Genomic DNA, 26,906 nt, shown 5'->3' on the forward strand with positions numbered 1-26,906 from the left:
TTCCCAGGGTAGTACTAAACATGGTGACAGCTAGGTTCTAGTTCCACTTCAAAGGTGGCATTGCTGAGTGGTGACAAACTTCCAATAACTCACATGCAATTCTCACATAATCTGTTTCCCACTGGTTTTCTAAATACAATTTATTTATTTATTAGCATTTTAAAATTTTGTATTGGTTCTTTGTGAATTTCACACCATGCATCCCAATTCCACTCATCTTCCCCTCCCTTTGTACCTACCCTCCACCCTTGCAATCTCCCCCCAAACAGAGAAAAAAAGAATCCAGAATCATTGTAGAAGCTGTAGCATGTCACAGTGTGCCCTGCACTATATGCTCTGTCTACACCTCTTTGCTTGCACATGTTCACAGCAACAACTCACTGGTCTGGTTCCAGGCCTCTGGCTTCTGCTACCCTATCAAGACTGGATTCTCACTGGGACTCCTCTTGGATATCCTCTTGTTGCCCTGTGTCATGGGGATCCTGTACTTTTGGATCTGTAGGACCAGATGCTTCATGCACACCATCAGTTCATCTGTGGGGTAGATGTTGGGGTAGGCTAATTCAAAGCCCTAGATCTAGGCCTGAGAGCTATCTGAGCTGGTCAGTGTGCTGGCTCTCACGTTCTCATACTCTCACACCCTTGGGGCTGTCTAACCAGAAACCCCCACAACAGGGCTAGCCCTACTCTGTGCCCAGGAGAGGTGCAGGCCCCACTTTCCAGAGTGTTGCAGATGGTAATGGACATGGCCACTTTTCCCATCCCATGACCCCAGGACCAGTTCTCCTACATGCCATAGAGAGGGATGAGGAGGGGAGAAGGCTGTCTCTCCCTGTCCACTCTACCACCCAGCAGGGCTGGATCTCCTGGGCTCAGGCCCTTAGTGCCAGCATATCTGCAACCCCCACATCCAGAGCCAGCTCTACTGTGCTGCCCAAGTGAGACAGAGTCTGCTCTTCCAAGTGCTGCAGCAGGTGAGGGACAAAGTCTGCTCTCCTGTTCCGTACCAGCTCTCCCACCTTGACCAGTGGTGAGGGCATAAGGGAGGGGAGGGGCTCTCTCCCTACCAGACACTACCATGCTACAGACAAGAGGCAGGGCCAGCTCTTGCACGCTCACATCCTTGGTGCTGGCTCACCTGCAACCACCACATCTGGGGTCAGCTCTACTATGCTTTTCAGGCTAGATGCAGGGTGAATTTTCCTTCTCTCATGACCCCAGGGCCAGGAATCGCACCTACAGCAGGTGATGAGGGGGTAAGAGGGAAGGAGTTTTTTCCTTGTCCACACCACCACTTCAGAGAGAAGTGGTAAGGCATGCCTGAGTGGCCCCTTGCAAGGGTCATGTGTCTTGGGCTCACCCCCAGGGGGAGCCTTCGGACCCAGGCAGAAACCTTCTAGTCTCCATCTTGCTCTCCATCCTTGGAGCCTGTCCAGGTGTGTCTGATGCCAGACTGGTGGTCATCTCAGGCTAGCTTCCTGTCCAGGCCTCCTGACACCAGACTGAAGGTAGGCTCAGGCTTGCTTTTTTTCAGGGAATGTTAGGTTACTAATTATTCAGATGTTCAAAGGTCAGAACACTGAGCATAGACATGGCTTCTCTCCTCTCAGTCATTCACTGACCCACATGTGACATAGCAGCCATATCTACAAATGCCTCTAGGAGCAGGTATTTACTAACATTTTATAATGAATTCTGTATGCTTCTTCATATTCTTCAGCAACTGAAACAGGTCCTTGGCACATACAGTCCTTAGCATTACATATAGAATGATGGTTTGTATTATCTATTAACTTTATAGATCTAGAATCACCTAGGTATGTCCATGAGAGATTATCTAGAATATGTTAGTTTCTGGGAATGTCTGTGAGCATTAACTGAGATTACAGTAGCCTCTGGCAGTTGTGTGGAGAATGATCTAGATTAGGTTAATAGAGGTAGAAAGACCCAACGTTCGCTGATGATACCACTGTTCTATGGGCTGGGGTCCTGGTCTGAACACAAAAGAGAAAGTTCACTGCAAACCAGCAATCTCTCCTGGGCTTCCTGACTGCAGCAACAATGTGACCACCTGCTTCATGCCCTGCTGCCATGCCTTCCTTGCCATGGCACACTGTCCCCTGGAACTATGAGGCAAAAACAAACTCTTCCTTGTGGAAGCGGCTTTTAGCAGGGTAGTCTGCCATAGCAGCAAAAAAGGTAAGAAATGCATGTGTTTAATCTTCCAATTAAACAAAACTACTTCACGTTTCACCTTTCTATTGAAGATCGACTTTTTCATAGAATATATTCTGATCAATTTCCCCTCCCTCAACTCCTCCCAGAGCCTCCACTCTCCACCCACCCAAATCCAGACCTTTTCTTTCTCTCCCTCATAAGAAAACAAACAGGAAAAAAAAAAGTCAAAGAGCCTAAGATGCATATATAGCCACAGACACACTTTCATTCACACACAAATCCCATAAAAGCACAAAATTAGAAAGCATGATATCTAAACAAAAGACCTGTAAGGTTAAAAAAAATAGTCTTGAGCTCATTTTTGTGTTGGCCATCTACTGCTGGATGTGGAGCCTGTCCTAGGTGTGGTCTTTATACCCAGGGAAACTCCAGTGAGAGAACCAGCTTCTCCTTTGCCAGCTGCTGTCATCTGGACATAGCTTCTGGGCTAGGCATGGAAGCTTGTGTTCACTTCCCTTCTTAGTGCCGGAGCCCTATCTATGCAGACCCATTCTAAAAGTAAGCTTTAGTGAGTAGAGGTACGTTTCTGTGCATGGGATCAAACTATTTCCCCCAAACTGGACAAATTAACACTGCTACTTCATTGTGAGTATACAAGCAGTTATGGTGAGTCATTCATTTATAAGTTAGCAATCTAAAAATGAATGCTGGCTTTCAATGGATCAAAAATCCTATTTATTAATTTAATAATTTTTAAATGATTTGCAGATTAGAAAAGTGACTTCACAGAAATAAATGAAGTCTTAGAACTAGAAGCTTTGGTCTTACTTCCTTGCTAAGTAAGGAAGATCTTTGCTAAGGGGCAAAGCACTTTTATCTAGATTTCCTTTTCATATATGAGTTAAAATAACTGGGAATTTCTTTTCTTTCTTTGCTGCCATCATAAAAAACTTTTTCTCCAAAGAATTTATAGAGGAGTGTCAAACTAGTCACCCAAAACCTCATCACTAACAAACAGGAAGACGTCAAGTGACCTGATGATAGTCAGAAAGCACAATAAAGACATGACCCCCTTACACTGCCACTTTGCTTTTGATTTTCTTCCCTCCAAGGCTCAGATATGCATATTTTCACTCTGAGCAGGCTATCTAATCAATATGCTCACATTCTCTCTTCCCAACTTTACATAATATATTGATCTCATAAAGGCAGTAGCAACAGACTTAACTGACCATACATGAATCATTTCTTAATGTGCCTCGTGGAAGTTTTATTTCATGCAGTTACATGGCTATTTTTCATTGATCAACTAGTTATTCATTTCAATCATGAGATGGCTCACTTGGAAGGAGAATAACTTATCTCCTCCAGCCTGCTTGTTCTACATTGTGAATTCTTATCTACGATTACTTGATATTGAGGGGTTTACTTACTTTCTTTTTAGAACTTCATTTTAATTTTTCCCTTTATTAAAAATAGATTATTTTCTCATATAATATATCCTGATGACAGTTTCCCCTCTCTACTCCTCCAAGCCTTTCCCCAGCTTCCCTCCCAACCTGATCTACTCTCTTTCTGTCTCTCATTAGAAAAGAATGAGTTTCTAAGAGGTAACAACAAAACATAACAAAAGAGTATAAAATAAGATAAAACAGAAACAAAAGCCATCGTGTGAAAGGTAGGACAAGGCAAATCAATAAAAGGATAAGAGTGCAAGAGAAGATACAAGAATCAAAGATGCACTCATTCACAAACTCAGGAATGCCATAAAAACAGAAACAAAAGCTAGAAAGAAGAACCAGTGAAGAACCCTGAAGGCCCTGTCCATTCCCTCCAGCTCTTACACTCCTCTTCTATGGGGTTCCCTAAGTTCTGAGGTGCTGGTAGTTGATGGAGACATCCCATCATTTTTTCCAAGGTCTCTCTAAGAGTTTTATGAGCCTACATTCATATAAAGACTCCTGAGCTAGGTCTGCTGCTATGATATGTGCTGGTGGTGCTGTTGTGGAAGGTTGTATAACCTTTAGGGCATGGAGCTTCACTGGAGGTCGTGGACCACTAGCCTTGTGCTGAGGAGCAAGGGGATAGAGCTTTTTATGTCTCTAGTTTGTACTCTCTCTACTTCCTCGGTGTGTATATACAGCCAGCCTCTCCCCCTGCTACCATGCCTTCCCCATCTACTGCCAGAGACAGACTGTGTCCCTCTGAAAATGTAAAACAAAATAAGCCCCTTTCCTCAAAAGGGCCTTTTATCTTAGCAACAAGAAATCAACCAAGGCAATAAATGACAAGGTCCTTGAATCTAAAAAGCACCCAAAATGCTTCCTGACAAAATGAGTATGAGGGGTAAAATCCTGCATTGAGGGAGGAGCATCAGAGAGACACAGCACCCACTGAAAGAAAGACAGCACTGCTAAAATGGAGCTAGGCTTTTAAACAGCATAATATGATACAATTTAAAACACAAACAGGCAGGGAGGCAAGTGAATACACAAGACCTAAGAGACAGGAATGTGTAAGCAAAGGAGAATCAGATAGAATTGACTTTAACAAGTAATGGTACACATGGGCGGTACTCATGAATCTGACACTAGAAGTAGGTTTTAATAACTGATTAAATTCTTTATTTCAATTTAACCAACTTTTCTGTTCTCATGACAAAAGTCCCTAGAACACTGTTTAAAATCCACCCAGTTCTAACTTCCACAGATAAGGTTTTAGGCCACAGAAGCAGCACCAGCCTCTTCCCAGACCCTCATCCAGCACAGCTCACCAGTGGCCGCTACTGTAAACGTGCCTTGCTGCATTGAAATATTATATAAAGAAATCTTCAGACTAATGTGTATAAATAGACCACCACTTATTCATAGATGATTCATTAATAATCAAGTCATGCATATTTATTGTTTATTTTGAGAAGGCTGCCTCCGAGTCATAATGACTGTCACTTCAGTCAAGTCAAAGAATCCAAAGCAATCAGCAGACAAAGTTCCATCATGCCCTTAAGAACCCTTTCTCTTTGTATTTAAACACACTTCTAAATGTGAACAGTGGCTGCGGCTGAAAGGGATGCTCGCAAAAAATGTGTGGTTTGACGGACTAAACCACCACAGTACAATCCGGGTAACGACAACGGATATATTACTATTACGTCTGTCATTGCACAGATGGCGGCGGCAGAGCAAGGAATCTAGGTGAACTAGAAGCCAGAAGCAGACCTGCTATTGACAAAGCTGGAGCTCTGACTGACACACAAGACCTTATTCACTGCCAGTCCCACTGAACAGGACTGCTGGGATTTCTCCTCACAACCTCCTCTTCTTTTTCCTATTCAAGCTACAGAGTTTTTAAGAACTTGTTTAATATAATGTTTACAGTACACTCACTGCTGTTATGGTCACAGACATCACTGTGCCAAAGTCAGACCTCACCACCATTGTCTCCTTAGCTTCCACGGTCACAAGCTGCCACCTGTCACTTTTTATGAAAGTAAACAACATGTTTGTTTATCTTCATAGTTTTTCTTCTCCATAGAACAAAGGGTTAACTTAGACATCACAAATAACTACATATTTGACAACTTCTGCTACCATGCCTTGATTCATAGGGTGAAAACAGGCCCCACTTAATGTTGTTTTTATTACAGGTATTTACCATCAGTGTGCATACATGTGGGTGCATGCACACCCTGGCACCCGTGAAGATCAGAGGACAACTTGACAGCTTCTATCTTGTGGATCCCAGGGATCTGAGAGAGTTGTTAGCTTAGGCAGCAAGTGCCCTTATGCACTAAGCCATCTTGTCAAACCCTAAATTCCTAATTTTAAAAATAGAAAATTAATTTCTCTACTGCAAAACAGTGAGACAAGAACTAGACCTTTATAACATAAAGCAACATTTACTGACACTACTGTCTCATACTGTTTACCTTAGTTTATGGTCAACAATACATGCTCAAAACAGCCATGGACAGTTTCAGTTCTTACTGGTCTTAGTAGTGAGAACACTTTGCAAGTGGAATGTTTTTGAAGTAGAGAGAACTAGCATTGGACTAAGGCCTCACTAGAATTTAAGTACCCCAATACAAAAACCTGGGCTGCCAAGTTATTGGAAAGGTGGTGGAGGGTCTCAGAGGTGACCTCAGAAGCAAAGTCTATCTCGCTTTCTCTCTTCCCTCTTTCTCACATGGACTGAGTCACAGGAAGCAGGACTCCTCTTGCCCAACACAATTTAACCCACAAAGCCTAAACCTACTATGCTACCTTTTCCTTGCCTATGCTGCCCTCCTGCCATAGAAAGTTCTGTAGCTGGCCCTTGCAACACATCCCTGCAATCCCAGCTGCTTAGGAGTCTGAAGCAGGAAATCCCAAGACAGAATTCTACTTGGGCTACAAAACAATTTCAGGGCACCAGGGTTACTTCGCAAGATCTTGTCTCAAAACAGAATGCAAACAATAGTAATAAAAAGAGCTGGGACTGTACAGATCCATGCGAGATAAAGGAGCATGTATTCATTTAAAACAACAGATATTGTCTCCAAAGTTTCCACTCCATGTTCGACTTTATAAAAATGATGGAGTCATATAACACATACAAAAACAATCATCCAAGTTAAGAGAAAAGCACCTGTTTGTATCCTAAGAAAAATTACTATGGCATTACTAAATGAATATGCACTTTTGCTAGCTTTCAAATGTTTAACAGGTGACATTTAATAGTAAGGAAACTAAATGCTTAAATAGAAAGGAGCAGAAACACCTGGGCAGGTCTGCAAGCATCGTCCTCTATTTAGAATGCAATTTCATTTTCAACATAATTAGCTTAAATGAGCTTCTAAATTTGGGTGATGTATTGCACATGTAATTAAGATTTAATTAAAAATGTTCTGTAATAAATTGTTTTCCATTTCTGACAAATCACATTAGAGAGGTAGATTTTGATTTGGAAATAGTTTTTTAAATGTGTTAATCATCTGTGCTGAAAATATGGAGAAAGAAAAAAAGCAGTTCGGTTGAAAGTCACTTGGGATTTAAATAAGAAGTAAAGAATACAGCTGGTCCTTACATCATTATGAAGTTTATCTGAGGAGGATGGTTAGCACTTGTTCATTTTTATAAATATCAATCTTTTTATTCTTATTAAATATACAAATACAGTTTAAAAATTGTACTGTGAACATTCTTATATACAAGTCTAGTCTCTTGATTAAAAAAGCTGCAACAAGGTTTTATACCTACCTGCTAAATCCTGATACAGAGATGAACCCTCTGTTGCCAGTCCAAGACAGATTAAGCCACTGGACAAGCACACAGCGAGCCTGTAGGAACTCCAGTGACGTATCGTCCAGCCGGGCCCAGTATGGCTGCAGGTTAAGGTGGATATATTGCAGAGGATCACAGCAATGCTGGTGGAGGAGCCTGCAAGTCTGGGCTAATCTACACAGGTCTGGTAGTGAAAGATGATTCAGAATCAGTTGAATGAGCTATATAAAACAGAAAGCCAAGATCATCAACAGTGAAGGACAGTATCGCTTAAACACACACACACACACGCACACACACACACACACAGAATGTGGGCTAATAAAGAGCAGTAAAACTACTTCAAACATTATCTTTACAAAGTAGATAAATCAACATTTACCACATTATCCAACACATACATTAGATTGCATTTCATTTAAGAATTGCTCAAATTCTCATTTTTATATAGCACAAAGATATACACACTGGTAATTGTTGAAATAATAAAAATTTTCATAGACAAGATTTTATACAAGCCAGAACTCTGAGTTCTAGAGGCATCAGTAAGTAGGATAAGATAAGCACAGCTTCACTGGAGACATGCAAGTATACGCCTTCCAGGCAAGTGCCACTTATACGTGAGGGGCAAAGCAGGGGTGGAAGAGTCTAGTGGTGAGGATGGGGTTACTCGAGCATCACTTGGATTCCCTGAAAGGAATGAGGATTCAAATTATAGTGACACAGTATGCTTTGTGTTTTCAAACACAGGGGCTCTCCATGAAGCAGGAAGCAAGCTAATACAGAAGTCCAGGAAAGCAGGGAAAAGACAGACCCCACTGACTGCAGCTCCCAGCAACCATGGGATAGCATATGTTATTAACAAACTAGAAACAAAAAGATAACTTTAATTACAATTATCCATTTGAGCTAGTCCAAGATTTGTTTTCCAGTTGGAGCTTTCTAAACTAGTTTTCAAAGAAGTAGCTTAAGTGCCTTAAACTGAACCAGGAATCAGAATTTAAAAATGCATATTTGTTTAATGACAATAACCTTATTTAGATGAGAGGGGTTAAGTTTTTTTTTTTTAACATAAATGATTTTATGTGAATTTTCTGATTTTGTAATTAACTATACCTTTTAATATAAATGATTTTCTTCAGTTTCCGTATTAATGTTAGATCAGATTTCACTGTTTTGAGTGGAATATTCTAACATTCAATTGAACAACAATATAATCTTTAAGATCAATTTAAAAATTATTTATAAAACATGAGCAGTTGCTGATTAACATGTATCTAGTGAGGCTTGGGGTACATTTGCTATTTCTGTTTAGCATTTGAAGTAAGCTGTAAAATGACTTAAGGATGTTTGTATGCCTGTGTACGTATTTATTAGAAAAACATGGATACAGAAAATTATTAGTATAAAAGCTCTGACTGAAACTTTTTTCTAGACTTTCTCCAAGGCCTATCTTATGTTGCTTTATAAAACACAGCTTTTACCAAAACAAACTAAAAAATACTATATCACTAAGTTAGCAAGATTCCGCATCATCTTCTATGATGTAGGTACAGTTAGATCACTTGTCTCTGAGTACAAACCCCATTATTTCAGGTCAGCTTAAATGCTCCCTTCTCCTTATAATGCTTCTTAGCAATTTTCCATCCCCTGATCCTAAACCTGCTTACTGGCTTTAAGAATCCATGATGTATTCAATAAGAACCCAATCTCTCTCCACTGAAGTACCACTGAAGGGTCTCTATCATAAACAAATATGACAATGATTTTTCACTGTTCATACAGCCCTGTTGACATGAGCATTATTACACAAACAAAAATATAGAGGTAAAAATTTATAAAAGCAAACACAAAAGTGTTGGGGTTGGTCTTGTGCGTGTGTGTTCAGGTGCTGAGTGTGTGCCCCAGGATCATGGGCATGGGCATTGTATTGACCAATGTTCTGTAATGAATGCTCCCCAAAGATCTCTGATTGCATAATAAAATGCTAAAGCCTGTGACAGGGCAGGGGGGAGGTGGAAACAGAGCTTGAGATCAAGTGGTGGGATCTAAGGTAGGGACCATGAGGAACATAAAGGTAGAGGGAAAAGGAGGTCATCATGAGGTGGCTGGACCATGGAGATGAACCATGAGCATGACGTCCATCCTGAGGATACACATGGCGCCTATGGCTGGGATGTAGGTTAGAACAGCTCAGAGCCTGCTCAGCACAGTACCACACAGCTAGATAATAAAAACAGCAACTCCATGTCTTTTATTCAAGAGTTATACGGACTAGCCTGGAGGCAGAACCCCCTTAAAATTACTTTTCTACAGAAGAAAGCTGGAAAATCAGGTAACCACACACACTCCGGAGATCAGCACTATTAACAGTTGGATTTTTTTGGTTTGGTTTGGTTTTGATTTGCTTTGTTTTCTGATCTCTTCCAGATAAGATGCACTTCTATTCTTGGGTATGCACTAAAAGAACCAAAGTATATTCACTGCTCAGCAACTTGCTTTTCTTATTTAATGATCTATCCTGTACATCTTTATCTATATAAGCAGACCCACGCTATTCTATTTTACACATGTGACACCATAACAACAACAGATGTTTACTGATTTATTTCCTGCTATTTTCTTTCTTATTGCAAATAATACTGCAATATCACTGTATGTGTTATGTATGCATGTTCATCTAGGTAAACTGGCAATCTATCTTTAGGATAAGAGACATACATTTAAAAGTTGCCCTTCTGAATGTGCATACCAATTTATATACTCATAGACTATGTAAGTCTCCATCCACTTAAATACTTGCCAACACTGGTGTTAAAATTTTACCATTCTGAGAGGTACAAAATCAGGGAAATAGGTGGAATTAGAAAATATCCTGAATGAGGTAACCCAGCCACAAAAGAATACACATGATAAGCACTCACTGATAAGTGGATGTTAACCCAAAACCTCAGAACACCCTAGATACAATTCATAGACCACATGATGCTAAAGAAGAAGGAAGACCAAAGTGTAGAGTGTGTTGTACTGACTAAACCTTTGATACATATTTGAAACCATCTATAGGCTCTTTCCTTTCACCATATAAACAAGCTAAAATTTCACAATCCATATCACAGAGACCTTCCTACTCTATTGAACCCCCACCCTGTTTCCTATGGCTGGGGCAGGCCAGAAGTACAACAAATTTACAAACACATTCTTTCATTTATATGTTCTTCATTGTAGAATAAAGCACGTATATAAAGCTGCCTGATTAATATGGGCAATTTCTGGAATATTAGCTATTATTCCATATTCTTCTCTCCCATTCAAAATGTTATACAAAAACCATAAAGCATACTATAATCATGTATCTACTCTAGGTTTTCAGCAAATTATTTACTAATTCTAAATTATCTTTGACCCCATCTCAACCAGTTTTACTAAGCATTGAAAAAAAGGCGGCATCTTGAAGACCGCTGGCTGGATGAAAAAACTGCAAAGCTCACGGTAAATTCAATGCTCTTTGATAGAGTAGAGATGACAGTTCAGCAAGGCAAGGGTGACCCTGCAGCTGCTGTCTGTGTGAATACAGCTAGCATGTGGCATCTCCATCCACTTACATGTCCTGTTCTTTCCTTGACAGATCTAATGTCGCTGGCATACAGAAACGCTGGTGTTCCTAGCAAGCCACAGATGTTTTGCATCTCTGAATATTCTCTTCTCTCCTCTCAACCTCCATCATTCCTTTTAGTGCTAAAAGCTAGGCATTTTTATCAGGTTTTGCTAAAATTTGAAGTCATTTGAATATATTAAATCTAAATTCCTATCTTAATAATTTTTTAGAAGTGGGCAAAAATGAAAGCTGACTCACTTTCTAGAGGTGAACTGCTGTCACACAGATATTGGAGCCCCAAGGAATGACACTATCACCATCTCATGCCCCTCTCTCTCCCAACTCAGCCTTCCCATGGAGCATCCCTTCCCCTTTAAGGTATGGATGGTCTTGCACAATCTGTGATGTCCCCTGCCCAATAAAGGCCTGTGTAAAGCCCTAGGTCTGTGCCTATTGACTGAATACTTTGGACCCTTATATTTTTCTATACTAACAGCTTTAGCTACTTTACAGATGCGCCACAGCATCTTAAGTGTAAAACGTTCAACAGATACAGTTGTTATTACTCTGGCACTCAAGAGGCTGCCTAATCATTCCATTTGAGATTGCTACTTATATCATTATACTGGAGAGTAAAACACCCATCAATTTATAAGAATAATATCTAGAGGGGTTATCCAGGTCTAAAATTTTCATTTAAAAACTAACCATATTGTTTTTAGCATCACACAATTGTTTTCAAAGGGAGGCATAAATACCTGGTCTACCCAACCCCAGGGTGTTAGAAACAGGTGGGGAGAGATTTTGACATCACATAGCTACCGAGTTCTCGCATTTGATGTCTGGAGCTAGAGAGGCTAAATAACCCCAGAAGGGCTCCCTAAGAAGACAGACACACTGAAAATAAGATTTCACACCAGGTATCAAACAAGTTTCTTAGGAATACTGTGCAGCCTAGGCCAAAACTTACAAATAGAATATAGACTAAGGCTGGTAAAGATGACCCTCGGGGAAACTGTGGCTATGAAGTGGGATAAGCATTTACCTATTAATACCCAGTATAACAGGTATAAACTCAGGCGCATGCTACTATACTGAACAATTAAGAAAAGTGAAGTACAGTGTATTATCAATGTATGTACCTAGTTCTTACTATGTGCTGACAGAACAACACAAATTAATAGTTTATCCAGAATCTATGATGTCAATCGAGAACAAAAGTTAAATTCTTTAAGTGTCTTTAGTTTTCCAACCCCAAATCTCTAACACATTAGATTTTATATGCCTCTCCAATACTGCTGTTCTTCTGATAACCAGCTAAGCAAGCATCCATTTCAGCATTAAACCCCAGGAGTTATATTTAATACTGCAACTAATTTGGCTTACCTCATATGGTAGTTTATCAAAATACCCGTTATGTGGCCCATCCCCAAGGGCAGCACTGCTAAACTTTTTGTTAAGAGCATCCATTTCACAGCCATCCTTCTCTTCATAGTCATCATCTTCTAGATCATTCATGTCTACAAGAGCAGTCTTGAGAGAGAGCAGTGGCTTGTCCTTCGTACCATGCAGCACAACTGCATCTAATTCGGTGTAATAATCCAGAAGAGAACTATTTACTTCCAGTCGTATGAGATTTGTAGGGAAATTTATTTGCTTAATACAAGGTTTAAACTGGCGAGCCTGGGAAGCATTCACCTTCGTGGGTCTCTCTGACCAAAGAATCTCCCATCTGCCAAAGAAAGAAACGTCCCTACAGTTTAGAATAAGATCTACCACTTAGGGTACACTCCCCTACCCAACTAGTACAGTGTGAAGTAAAGTGACCAAATAAGGTGAAAAGAACCAAACACAAGACTCACTTCCAGAATATTATTTTTAAAACTGAAAAAACCTCAATGTTAGATATCTCTATTAAAAATATTTCTACAAGCCATCTAAAAGCTCTATGTTTTTCCGAAGATTTCACATTGGCTAAAGACTAGAATCAATAGTTAAAGATGTCTTAAGAACCAAATTCAGTTTTACAAAATAATAAACTCTGACTAAAAAAAAGAAAAAAAAGCACACATAATAAAGCAGATTCTCAGCTAACTCGGAAGCCAAGCTGATCTTCTTACTCCACAGGTATCTCCTCTTCAGCAGTTTTCATTTCCGTTATTGGCCCCATGAAAACTCAAAATCCCATGTTCCTTCAGTGTGGGGAGGACGTGTGCAGGAGCACTTGCATGAAGACCAGAGGAGGACAACCAGGAGGGACATTCCTCAGGCACCACTTACCTTGGTTGCTTTGGGTTGTGGTTTTTGTTGTTGTTAAGTCTGTCTCCACCTCTGCCCACACTGAGCTTACAAGTGTACACCACCATGCCTGTTACGATTTCAATATGCTTGGCGCTGGGAGTGGCACTACTAGGAGGTATGGTCTTATTGGAATAGATGTCGCCTTGTTGGAGGAAGTCACATTACGGGTGGGCTTTGAGACCTTTCTCTAGCTGCATGAAGTTCTGCCAGTTCTGTTTGCTTTTGTATCAAGATGTAGAACTCTCAGCTCCTCCAGCACCATGCCTGCCTAGATGCTGCCATACTTTCTGCCATGATGATACTGAACCACTGAACCTGTCAGCCAGCCCCAATTAACTGCTGTCCTTTATAAGAGTTGCCTTGGTCATGGTGTTGCTTCACAGCAATGGGAACCCTAACAAAGACAATGTCCTTCTGTTTCATATGGGACCTGGGAATGAAACTCATGTCCTCAAGCACTTTATGGACTCAGCCTACAAGCAATGTTTTCCTATTTTTAAAATGTAGTCCAGATATTCAGGAAATTGTCTTATATGCCCTTATCCTGAATTGCCATATTTTATTCTTTTAGTCACACCTATATCCATAAAATTTAACAAGTATCTAATATATAACAACAGAATGTCATTTTCTCCTGTCCAATATTTCAACTTAGCTTTAAAAATTAGAAAAATTATATTCTGACTCCTGCAGATCTTCATCTCTTCCTCAGATCATGTGGTATCTTAGCCAGTGTTCTAATGCTGTGGAGTGATATCATACGCATGCCAACTCTTAGAAAGAGTTTAATTGGGGGGTTGTCCTCAGTTTCAGAGGTTTAGTTCATTATCATCAAGGCAGGAAGCATGGCAGCCTGTAGGCAGACATGGTACAGGAGAAGGAGCCAAGAGTTCTACATCTAGATTGGCAGGCAGCAGGAAGAGAGAGAGCCACTGGGCCTGGTTTGAGCTTCGGAAATCCCAAATCCTGCCCCCCCACCCCCAGTGACACACTTCCCCCATCAAGACCATACCTATCCATGGCTACATCTCCTAGTCTATTTAAAGTAGTTCTACTCCCTAATGACCAAAAATTAAAATATATGAGACTTTGGGGACCTTTCCTATTCAAATCACATGTGAATATTTTGGCTTAGTTAGTGATAAGCAAGCTACAATCTACAGATACTCAGAGAATAAGTATAGTGTAAGGGACTAGAGTATACAAATAGTACAAGGAAATAGAACTGATAATCATGAATAATGGGAAACTGAAAGAGTGCATGACATGGTGACCTATGGGGGAACAAAGGAGAGAATACAGGGATACACAACTACAACTGTCATTTGAGGAGTAGAATGGAAAACCTAATACAGCAGTGATTTCCTAAAATATATACATATATGAAGGTGTTGTGGCTTGAATACATTTGGCCTCCATAGACTCGTGTGTTTGAATGCTTGGCCTACAAGGAGTAATGCTATTAGGAGGTGTATCCTTGTTGGAATAGGTGCGACTTTGTTGGAGGAAATGCATGGCTGTGGGGGTGAACATTGAGCTCCAATTTCATGCTTCACTTCTGTGGAAGAGACCCTCCTCCTGGCTGCCTGTGGAAGAAAGTCCCCTTCGGGCTGCCTGCCCTTAGATCAAGATACAGAACTCTCACTTCCTTCTCCAGCACTGTCTCTGCCTGGATGCTGCCATGCCTCCTGTCATGATAATAATGGACTGAACCTCTGAAACCAAAAGCCAGCTCCAATTAAATGCTGTCCTTGATAAGAGTTGATTTGGTCATGGTGTCTCTTCACAGCACTAAAGCCCTAAAACGGAAGTCAATCTAAATAATATCACCAAATAATGGGGAGACAGAGAATTAACTGGCTAACTCTTCTTACCAAAGGAATTAGGTTACATCAAATTGTGCTGTTGGCCAAAAGGGCTCCACAGGAACCCCAAATAACCCAGGCTGCTTCCAAGACAAAATTTTGCTTTGACAGCCAGGTTCCATTGCAGAACCTACACAACTCATTGAACATGGAGAAGTTGGGCTGGTGCCTACATACAGCCTTCGCCCCTATGTTCTAACATCTTTGGTACAGGAAATAACTTCATGCTATCAAAAGAGAAACATAAACCAAGTTATCCATAACCCCTTTGATCTGCAATGATGTTCAGCCTATAAGATTTGCTAGGGCAATGGTGGCACAAAGCTTGTGGAAGTGATCAACCAATAACTGATTTGATTTAAGGTCCACTCCACATAACAGAATCCATACCCAACACTGCTTAGAAGTTGGAAGAACATGATACTAGATAGCCCAAAAACCTAGGGTAGAACTATATACTACTGGTCTAAAATAAAAGGTAGTGATAAAAGAGCTCCAATTATACGCATAGATCAGTGCCTTGTTCAGCCACCATCAGTCAAGCTTCCTGTTAAACTAGATGGGAACAAATACAAAGACCCACAGCCAGAAATGAGAGAGAGAGAGAGAGAGAGAGAGAGAGAGGGAGAGGGAGAGAGACAGACAGACAGACAAACAGACAGACACCTTGGAACACTCATCCATAAATGGGATTTCCCGTCAAATCCCTCCCCTCAGAACTCAGAGAACACTGAGGAAGAGGAAGTAGAAAGAATGCAAGAGTCACAGGAGATGGAGAACACCAAGAAAAAAATCTCTCTGAATTCACATGAACAAAACTCATATGAACTAACACAGACTGGGGCAGCATGCACCAGGCTTGCACGAGTCGGCACTGGGTCCTCAGCATATATATTATGACTTCCAGTTTAGTGTTTTTATAGGATTCCTGAGGGTGCAAACACGTAGATCTCTGATTCCTGTACCTTCTTCTAGGCTCTTTGCCTTCTGTTGATTTTTTTCTCAAACTTTGATAAGATAGTTCCATCTTATTGTACTATATTTTATTTTGTTATACTTTTATAATTAACTCCTAGAGGCCTATTCTTTGATGATTGGAAACAAAAGGCAGTGGATCCAGATAACAGGGAGGTGGGGAAGAACTGGGAGGCACAGAGGGAGAGGAAACTGAAATCACAGTGTATTGTATGAGAAAAGAATCTATTTTAATAAAAGGGGAAGAAAGTATATTTTAACTCTCAATATATAATATTTTAAAAATTGCTTCCCAAAGAGCTTATAGCATGCAGAATAAAAGAATGACCACTGAAAGGATCACAATTGTTTACAGTAATCTCTAATTCCAAAGTGAGCCATATCTCCTGATGATGGAATTTATAATTCACTGGTTAATATTTAAATTTTTGGCATAGTATCTAATAATACTGTTTCCATTATATAACAGACTATTTAGTTCCTTGACCCTAAATAAAAATAACTAGAGTAAGGCACATAGAAACTGCAATAAACACAATTTTATAAAACTCAAGAAGAAATCTAAAAGAAGAAGCCACTGATATGCATTCTGATAGTCTTTACATGTGCCAAAAAGGAACGAAGAAGAACATATAGCCCCAACCCTGAGAGAAAAGAGAAGGAATCTATGGTCCATTCCTACCATCAAGAATCAAAGCATAAGTTCAGTTAGAATTCTTTTAAATTTTTTTCTTTTCAGGGAATTTAGTGTGATATTTCAAATTTGTATGCAATGTACAGTGATCAAACATAGGCTTCCTAATCTATCCCTTACTCCCATAATAGTGATCTCAATCTCTAACAGTCACTAGTCTCCTTTTAAGTTGTTCTTATTTTGTGACTTCCTATGCTGTTGGCTAACAAAGTCACAAAAACTACGAAAGCATGGCTTTTAAATCTTTGACTGTTTAAGACTTAGGAAGCTCATTTCCTACGTATAATTCCTGAACTACTCCAACATGAGAAAGAACATGGGGTGCTGGTCTTTCTATGTCAGGCTTATTCCACTTAACTGAAGAACACATAATGTCCACCCATTTTGCTGCAAATGACAAAAATTGTATACTTCTTTACTGTTGGCTAATATCCATTGAGCATACATGCTGCATTTACTTTATAAATTCATCTGCTGATGGGCACTGAGGCTGAATCTATATTGCGCTATTATGGACAGTGCTGCGGAGGACACAGGAGCACAGCTGCTTTGGGGAGGTGATTTCCTTTCCTTTGGATACACTCAGAAGTAGATTCCTCCACGGGAATTCTAGTAAACTCATCCCCAAGGACGTCATAAACCAGAAAACAAGCAACGTTAACAGGGGGGACTCGTATAGCTTCTATAACCATAAATATCACCCCCTTATGTGTTATCTTTTGAAGATTCTCTTCTGAAGATTAAAAACAAAACCCATCAAATAAAAGGGCTTGCCTTTGTACTTAAGAGACAACAGTCCAGTCCATCACTAACTAGAAAGTAACAAGCTGCCATTCTGTGTGAAAGGCCTGGTCTTTCAATTCTGACTTCTTGATAAAATCACCATCCCAGGCCTACAAGGTTAAGGGAACCAGGATTCGGAAATTCATGAAACCACTGCTTAAGCAACTTCCTTTGGCAGGAAATTCTTCCATGGCAGCCACTGCTGCTCGGCTTTCCTAATGTCACTGATTTATCAAAGTGTTTTGAGCACTGGAAAAACAAAGAAACAAATCAGTAAACATTACTCCCCAAATAACATTATCCTGGTTGCGTTAGTACGACACCAATTTGTCATTTTCTGCCTTCCTCCTCACCTTCTTTCTCTCTCTCCTAAAGTGTGGCCCTGAGCCAGCCTATTCTCTAACCCTCAGCCACAGATCACTTTGTACTACCTCTTTCCTTTTCCTTTAAGAAGCACTAAGCAAAAAGCCCAAAAGACACCCAAATCAGTAGAACTGCCTGTGATTTCCTATGCTGTTGGCTAACAAACTCACAAAAACTATGAAAGCATGGCTTTTAAATCTTTGAATGTTTAAGACCTAGGAAGCTCATTCCCTACATAAAATTCCTGAACTCTCCAACATTCTCGAATTCGTTTCAACTCCTAAATGTCACAAAAGTATTCAATTAAACAAATGGCAACAGTCCAGAACTCTCCCTACTACAAGGAAAGAGACTGCACCTTCTTACACACACACAAAGATACACACATTACTGTGAAATTGTTCTTCATTCAAGACACATGTTAATTGGATATAAGTGGTAGTAATTTGATGATAAATGGTATTGCTCTTTCATTTGTCTTCTAATGCCTGTGTATTAAGCAAAGTGAATGATCTGTCAATTACCATATAATATAGTTGGCAGTAGCTGACTCCTTTCTCCCACTCGCAAGACCCTGTCTTGTATTTATCCTCCAGACAGTTCTGGTTTGCTCCCTGGAACATTCACCTGCCACCCTGTTAAGAAAACTATCCTGGGTTCCTGAGCAGCATGTAGCCAGGTTTGTCGGTCCTCGTTCTATTCCTACAGCCCATGCTAGGACTGACAGGTAGTCAGACTGGAATAGGAGATTGAAACCACACAGAATTGTACCCTTGTCTTCTGAACGTCCCCTCTCCTTGTTGGTATCTTCCACAGTAAATGACTACACATGAATCTCACTGTAGCTTCTGGAAAGCCAGTGCCCAGTCAGCTCTGAGACCTCTAATTCCAGAAACCCCTAGTTTACGTCTTCAATCCATCTTCTTAGGTTTGCTGCCCCTAATGGAGCTTGGGCTTCTCTCCCTTCTTCAACTCTGATCTAAGCTTGGAAAGTGTCATCCTTCTCCACTTTTCCTAACCCTCCTGCTGGAGCCACCCTCAACCTGAGTGAATTCACTTCCTTGAGGAAACCACTCTATTGACCTTCCCAGAGCCACAGACACATTGGCTTCCCCCTAGCCAGGACATGTCCCTTAAATGTCACAGTCCACTTCCAGGATGGTTTGTAGCTCAGAACAAAAGCCATCTTTGTGTGGTTCTTTGTTTTGTTCCCAGCAGAGAAAGGATGCCCAATGAATGTTTCCCACTGTTTAAAGAAACTCACCAAAATATTAACAGTTACTGAATCTGTAAGAACCTTTTCATCTTCCCTTTAGATGATGAAGCATCTCTTAAGCTCACAATCAGTGACACTTAAAATGCCTTCTTTGAGTTAAGTAATCCCAGCACCGAGAGGAAGGAGGAGGGGGACTGCAGTGAGTTCCAGGACAGCGTGGGGCTGAAACTGTCTCCAAAAACCAAAACAAAACAGAGGTTTTGTTTTGCAGGAACACACACTCATCTGATGCCTTTTCTCCTAAACTTTAATGGTGTTTTCTGAGAAATAAAGCTAAAATCAATAAAGCAAATCAGAGGCATCTACAAATTAAGTTTTAATATTACACAATCAAATCAGCTATGCAGCAGTACCTGGGATGAGAGAAAAGGCCTCATCTGTGCCATAAATCTCAGATCTGTTCACAGTGTTTAAAATGTGGGTAACTTTATAAGGATGATAAAGAATGACAGAATATTATAAATAATTCCCACATGAGAAAAGATTCTGTCCAAATTCCTGAGGTTAGTTTTTTCCTTTCAGGAAAGAAGTCTGTATATAAGATGATGGTTTTGTGTTTTTAATAATTCATTAACAACACTATACACAATAATTATCAAAGCAATCAAAGCAAAAAAAAAATAATTATCAAAGCAATTTCCAGCAATAGTTGAGCTGACCTCTGTATTTGTTTCTTGGCAGGGTCGAAACATGTTCCTTGGCACTCAGGACAGAGAGGCCAGCCAGCAGTGTGTGTGTGTTGGGGAGTGGGGGGCTGCCCTGTGCTTTACCTCTCTTACACTAGCTGCTGGGGCCCCACAATTCACTGGTACCTGTGAAGGGTGCCTGTGAAGCACTGTCAGCTAGAAGGAGCTCACAGGGCAAAGGTTTTTATTATGTACATTGTTGATGCATCCTCAACAGGCACAAAACCACACAGCACATGATAGACACTAAAATGTCCAATGACAGCGTCTCCTAAGATTAACATGAAGATCTAAAATGGAGAGATCAACAAGTAACAAAAGAATACACAAATGATCAGATAATCAAAGGAAGGGATACATAAATGGTGCTTTGATATAGGAAAAGGTATGCAACCTCAGAGACAATTAAAGAATCTTAATAAAAATAACAAAAACATTTTCACCAAATTAATTACAAAACTATGAAAGTTATTAACACTGTGAGCATTTCAGCAAAGCATGCCCACATTTACATTTCTTGTGGTAATATAAACAGGCATAGACCCTTTAGAGGGAAATATGGCTCCATACAGATACGTATCTCTCTGGCCAAGCAATTCTTCTGGGGGCATCTATCTCACACAAAGACTTACAGAGAAGTGAAGTGATGAATGGAAACTTTATTCTCTGCATTAATGTTTGTGATAGCAGAAGAGTGGCAAAGGCTAAGCACCCATCAGCTACGCAGTAGTAAATTAACAGGGCGCACAGATGGGACACTTTACATGCAGCTACAGGAAAAAAGCATGGAGTGGTCTGCTTCACTGCTACATAGTGAAACAAGTCAGCTACAAAACAACCTGAGCACTAATTATTGTATGGATGAAGAAGAATATTATATTTATTCGCTTGTATCTACAGAGACATGGAAATAATACCAAGTGGTTTTTCTCTGGGTGGAAAGGATAGGTCACAGGCACATGGAGAGGACATGTATGCATGGCTGCATTCCATACCTTTAGACAAGTGGCCTATGTGATCATCTCACACACACACACACACACACACACACACACACACACACCCTAAGAACTCTACAAAAACAAGAGTCATGGGGCTGCTCTACAGGTTAATGATGGAAACAGACTTCCAGGGGAACTCAGCAATTCAGTCAAACTTAGCATGTATTTTTAAATGATCGTGTTGACTATGAAAGCATTCACCTAACATCAATGCTAATCTCCTAAGGACCTCTCGACAGCTTCACTCTATAGGAGTATCTTGAGTTGTACTTAACAGTATTTTAAAACAGCAGCATGATGTTGGCTTTAATGTAAGTTTAGAAGTTCTAGTACTTAGTGACACTGCAGATTGCACCACATTCCCATTACCTCAAACTATACCTTTCATGTACTGTAAACTCCGTGACAAGCAAACAACATAATCTATGAGTATAATGTGTGGTGTTTTAGGAAGAAAATATACATTAAATTTTCATGTGAGTGATCTCTCTTCTTCATCAGGACATTAAGAAAAGAAATCTGAAAACCAGAGGTATCTAAGTGACTTAAGAGGATGCTGCCAAAAAGAAAAAAGATAAACAAAAAAACAAATCAAACCAAAACACTCCAGTGCTGACATAGCTCAGCCTTCTATCCACACGACCTGGGTCACTAGAATGAGAAAATGAGTCTTACCTTACTTCAGCTGGAGGGTTTGGGGAGTAGGGATTTGCTGAGCAGGCCAGAATTCTGATGACTGCTCCAGGATGGTAAGTCTCCAGCACATGGACAGCCGTGGGATACACTTGTTGCTCAAAAGTAAGTTCCACATAGTCCTGGCTCTGAAAACTGGATGGTGTTCTTCTGAATGGCAAGGAAGCACTAGGACACTGATCCCACCATGTTCCATAAGTTCGAAACACAGCCGTCTGCGTGAAGTCACCAGAACTTGGGAAGACATTTGGTACACCTGCCAAATTCCACATGGTATAGGACATACTGTTCTCACTGCCGTAATGGGAACTGAAATCCACCACTTCTTTAGCATACTGGACCACCTCTGCATTGAGAGGGGAAGTCCGGCTGTTTGACACTATAGTCCTATGGCTGTTCATCATATCTCCTCTTGTAGCTGTCCTGGCTCGACGCCGAAGGCACATATAATAAAACATGGTCAGAACTGTTAACATGGGAAAGACTGGTGACATCTAGTCGTGAATTATGAAGCTTCAAAAGGTCAGGTGTCCTCGGTGAGATGCATGAACTCTGAAGGATGGTCTACAAAATGAATGGCTTGGTGAAGTAAAATAATTTAAATAAGCAAAGAAAAAAAAAAAGAAGAAAAGAAAAGAAAGAAAGAAATGCATGGATACAGCAACAAAGAGGCATTATCCCCAGTGTGTCATTTCCCAAAATAAAATCTGAAAATGTAAGTTGTCAACTATAAATATGATCTCTGTCATAAACAATGTACCTAATATAATTTGTAAGAAACTGACATATATAGCTTTATGCTAAAGGGGGAACAAATTGCTGATGGCAATGGAAGACATATGAATCTCAAAGTCATATTTTATATAAAATAACCATCACTCAAGAAATATCAACTACTTGAACTTTTAAAATTAATGTTATTTAAAATATATCGTAGACTACAAACATCACTTTTACCTCAGCTCATCTCAGGCACTGACATACTTTCACCTTCTAAGGAACAATCCTCTATTGTTAGGCACAGCAAGTACCTTTACCTACTGAACCAACACCACGGTCCTATGATTCCCTGTGGTTAATTATTTGATTCTCCCAAACATGCTACGTACAGATTCCACATCATGGAAATACAGTTTTTCGAGATGACAGTTAATTAGACCAAGGAAATTAACTGCCTTACATATCACAGATCAACAGATGGCATTTAATCTATACCCTTAGCGTTATTTGTTAGGGCAGTTCTCAGCTACCTGGCAACTAATTTGCTGCCACACACTCTTAGGAATCGCTCACCCTGGCTCGACGGGTCACCTGACACACACGGGAAGCGCAGGAGTTGGTGCCCATCCACGTGTCTGAAACATGCATGCTGCTTTCACCTACAGATGCTGAGATGAGACAGCCTGAAACAGAGGTTAAACAAACAGTTTTAGTTCTAAGTTAAGAATTCAAAATAGCTCAAGAGAAGTACATTGACCAAAGTTTGGCATACTGATAGAAAAGCCATGAAATAAAAAGCATAAAATAATTTTCCTACTAGGCTATATTTCTCAGCATTTGTCGACAATTCTGAACTATAATTTTTAAAATTTTGTTTATCAGAATTTGATAAAAAATATAATAAACCATACTTTTCTGGAGGTTTCTAACCTATTGTTTTGCTTCAATCTATGCCTGAAGAAATATTTTAGGAGAGCCAAACTATGTTTTTAAATTAAATTTCTGAAAGGAGCCTGATACAGCCGCCTCCTGAGAGTATCTGCCAGAGCCTGACAAATATAGAGATGGATGCTCTTAGACAACCATTAGACTGAGCACAGGGTTCCCAGTGGAGGAGTTAGAGAAAGAACTGAAGGAGCTGAAGGGGTTTGCAACCCCATAGGAAGAACAATAATATCAACCAATCAGACCCCCTAGAGCTCCCAGGAACTAAACTACCAACCAAAGAGTACACATGGAGGGACCATGGCTCCAGCTTATATGTAGCAGAAGATGGCCTTGTCTGTCATCAATTCATTCTATGAAGCCACAATTACTCTGACACCTAAACCATGCAAAGACCCAACAAAGAAAGAGAACTTCAGACCAATTTCCCTTATGAATATCAATGGAAAAATATTCAATAAAATTCTCACAAACCAAGTCCAAGAACACATTAAAACAATCATCCATCATGATCAAGTAGGCTTCATCCCTGGGATTCAGGGGTTGTTCAATATGCAGAAACCCACCAATGTAATCCACTACATAAACAAACCCATATGATCATTTCATTAGATGCTGAGAAGTCATTTGACAAAATCCAATGCACCTTCATGATAAAACTCTTGGAAAGATCAGGAATTCAAGGCCCATACCTAAACATAATAAAAACAAAATACAACAAACCAGTAGCCAATATCAAACTAAATGGAGAGAAACTTAAAAACAATCCTACTAAAATAAAGGACTAGATGAGGCTGCCCACTCTCTCCCTACCTATTCAATATAGTGCTTGAAGTCCTATCCAGAGCAATTCGACAACAAAAGGAGGTCAAAGGGATACAAATTGGAAAGGAAGAAGTCAAAATATCACTATTTGCAGAGGATATGAGAGCATACTTAAGTGACCCCAAAAATTCCACAAGAGAACTCTTAAACCTGATAAACAACTTCAGCAAAGTAGCTCTATATAAAATTAACTCAGACAAATCAGTGGCCTTCCTCTATTCAAAGAAATTAGGAAAACAACACCCTTCACAATGGTCACAAAAAATATAAAATACCTTTGTGTGACTCTAACTAAGTAAGTAAAATATCTGTATGACAAGAACTTCAAGTCACTAAAGAAAGAAACCGAAGAAGATCTCAGAAGATGGAAAGATCTCCCATGCTCATGGAAGGATTGGCAGGATTAATATAGTAAAAAATGGCCATCTTGTTAAAAGCAATCTACAGATTCAATGCAATCCCCATCAAAATTCCAACTCAATTCTTCATAGAGTTAGAAAGAGCAATTTGCAAATTTTTCTGGAATAACAAAAAGCCTAGGATAGAGAAAACTATTCTCAACAATAAAAGAACTTGTGGTGGAATCACCATCCCTGACCTCAAGCTGTACTACAGAGCAATTGTGATTAAAAACAAACAAACAAACAAACAAACTACATGGTATTGGTACAGTGACAGGCAGGTAGGTCAATAGAATAAAATTGAAGACCCAGAAATGAACCCACACACCTATGATCATTTGATCTTTGAAAAAGGAGCTAAAACCATCCAGTGGAAAAAAGACAGCATTTTCAACAAATGGTACTGGTTCAACTGGCAATTAGCATGTAGAAGAATGCAAGCAAAGCCATCCATTTTTATTTCCTTGTACAAAGCTCAAATCCAAGTGGATCAAGGAGGTCCACATAAAACCAGATACACTGAAATAAAAAAGAAAGTGGGAAAGAGCCTCAAGCACATAGGCACAGGGGAAATTTTCCTGAACAGAATACCAATAGCTTATGCTCTAAGATCAAGAATTGACATATGGAACCTCATAAAAATGGCAAGCCTTCTGTAAGACAAAGGACACTGTCAATAGGACAAAACAGCAACCAACAGATTGGGAAGAGATCTTTACCAATCCTACATCTGATAGAGGGCTAATATTCAATACATACAAAGCACTCAAGAACTTAGACTCCAGAGAACCAAATAACCCTATTTAAAAATGAGATATAGAGCTAAACAAGGAATTCTCAACTGAGGAATACCAAATGGCTGAGAAGCACCTAAAGAAATGTTCAGCTGAGTAGGGCCACAGGCCTCATCCGGCCGGATCAGCGCCAGGGTAGCGGGAGCGCAGGGTTGCCTGACACCCGCCAGCTACCCACGACCCCCGCCACAGGATTTTGGGACTGCTGGTGAGTGGAACACAGCTTCTGCTCCAGTCCAATCACGCGGGACCTGAGACTGCTCTGGTTGGGGAGAGAGAAATCCGGCCTACATAGGGCCACAACCCTCTTCCAGTCAGAAAAGCACCGGGGCAGCTGGGGCGCAGGGTCAGCTGACACTCGCCAGCTACCCACAACACCCGCCACAGGATCTTAAGACTTCTGGTGAGTGGAGCACAGCTTCTGCTCCAATCCAATTGCGCGGGACCTGAGACTGCATTAGTTAGGGAAGCAGAAACCGGCCTGAGTAGGGCCACAGGCCTCATCCGGCCGGATCAGCGCCGGGGTAGCGGGAGCACAGGGTTGCCTGACACCCGCCAGCTACCCACGACCCCCACCGCAGGATTTTGGGACTGCTGGTGAGTGGAACACAGCTTCTGCTCCAGTCCAATCACGCGGGACCTGAGACTGCTCTGGTTGGGGAGAGAGAAATCCGGCCTACATAGGGCCACAACCCTCTTCCGGTCACAAAAGCACCGGGGCAGCTGGGGCGCAGGGTCGGCTGACACTCACCAGCTACCCACAACACCCGCCACAGGATCTTAAGACTTCTGGAGAGTGGAACACAGCTTCTGCTCCAATCCAATTGCACACGGGACCAGAGACTGCATTAGTTAGGGAAGCAGAAAACCGGCCTGAGTAGGACCACAGGCCTCTTCCGGCTGGACCAGCACGGGGTACCGTCAGCTACCCACGACCCCTGCCGCAGGATTTAGAGACTGCTGGTGAGTGGAACACAGCTTCTGCTCCAATCTTTAAACAGTGACAACGATAACAACTAACCCCAGAGATTACCAGATGGCGAAAGGTAAACGTAATAATCTTACTAACAGAAACCAAGACCACTCACCATCATCAGAACCCAGCACCCCCACTTCGCCCAGTCCAGGGCACCCCAACACACCGGAAAAGCTAGACACGGATTTAAAAGCATATCTCCTGATGATGATAGAGGACTTCAAGAAGGACTTTAATAACACACTTAAAGAAATACAGGAGAACACTGCTAAACAGGCAGAAGACAATAAAGAGGAAGCACAAAACTCCCTTAAAGAATTGCAGGAGAACAATGCTAAAGAGTTACAAATCCTTAAAGAAAAACAGGATAACATAATCAAACAGGTAGAAGTCCTTACAGAAAAACAGGAAAACACAACCAAACAGATGATGGAAATGAACAAAACCATACTAGACCTAAAAAGGGAAGTAGACACAATAAAGAAAACCCAAAATGAGGCAACACTGGAGATAGAAACCCTAGGAAAGAAATCTGGAACCATAGATACGAGCATCAGCAACAGAATACAAG

At 40.6% G+C, this 26,906-nt stretch overlaps 1 protein-coding gene and 1 non-coding gene across 4 annotated transcripts in view; both read right to left on the reverse strand.

Moving 5' to 3' along the window:
- Fbxl4 (F-box and leucine rich repeat protein 4) overlaps positions 1-26,906 on the reverse strand; it is an 80,898-nt gene that overhangs the window by 36,206 nt on the left and 17,786 nt on the right. For 2 of the 3 annotated variants that reach the window (XM_021159721.2, XM_029476213.2), the window contains exons 2-5: positions 22,968-23,077; positions 21,657-22,238; positions 12,424-12,769; positions 7,416-7,660 (exon numbers count right to left, since the gene is read on the reverse strand). In XM_021159721.2, the coding sequence (XP_021015380.1) occupies positions 7,416-7,660; positions 12,424-12,769; positions 21,657-22,168 (1,103 nt within the window). In that variant the 5' untranslated portion in view covers positions 22,169-22,238; positions 22,968-23,077. Of the gene's footprint in view, positions 1-7,415; positions 7,661-12,423; positions 12,770-21,656; positions 22,254-22,967; positions 23,078-26,906 lie in introns of all 3 variants that reach the window. The other variant, XM_029476214.2, reaches the window with a different exon arrangement.
- Positions 1,537-1,669, reverse strand: LOC115031005 (small nucleolar RNA SNORA17). The gene has a single exon (XR_003836597.1). It is a non-coding gene; the product is annotated as a small nucleolar RNA SNORA17 (small nucleolar RNA).

Source organism: Mus caroli, unplaced genomic scaffold (genome assembly GCF_978045245.1).
Source record: "Mus caroli unplaced genomic scaffold, Mus_caroli_1 scaffold_6, whole genome shotgun sequence".
NCBI classification, from domain to species: Eukaryota; Metazoa; Chordata; class Mammalia; order Rodentia; family Muridae; genus Mus; species Mus caroli.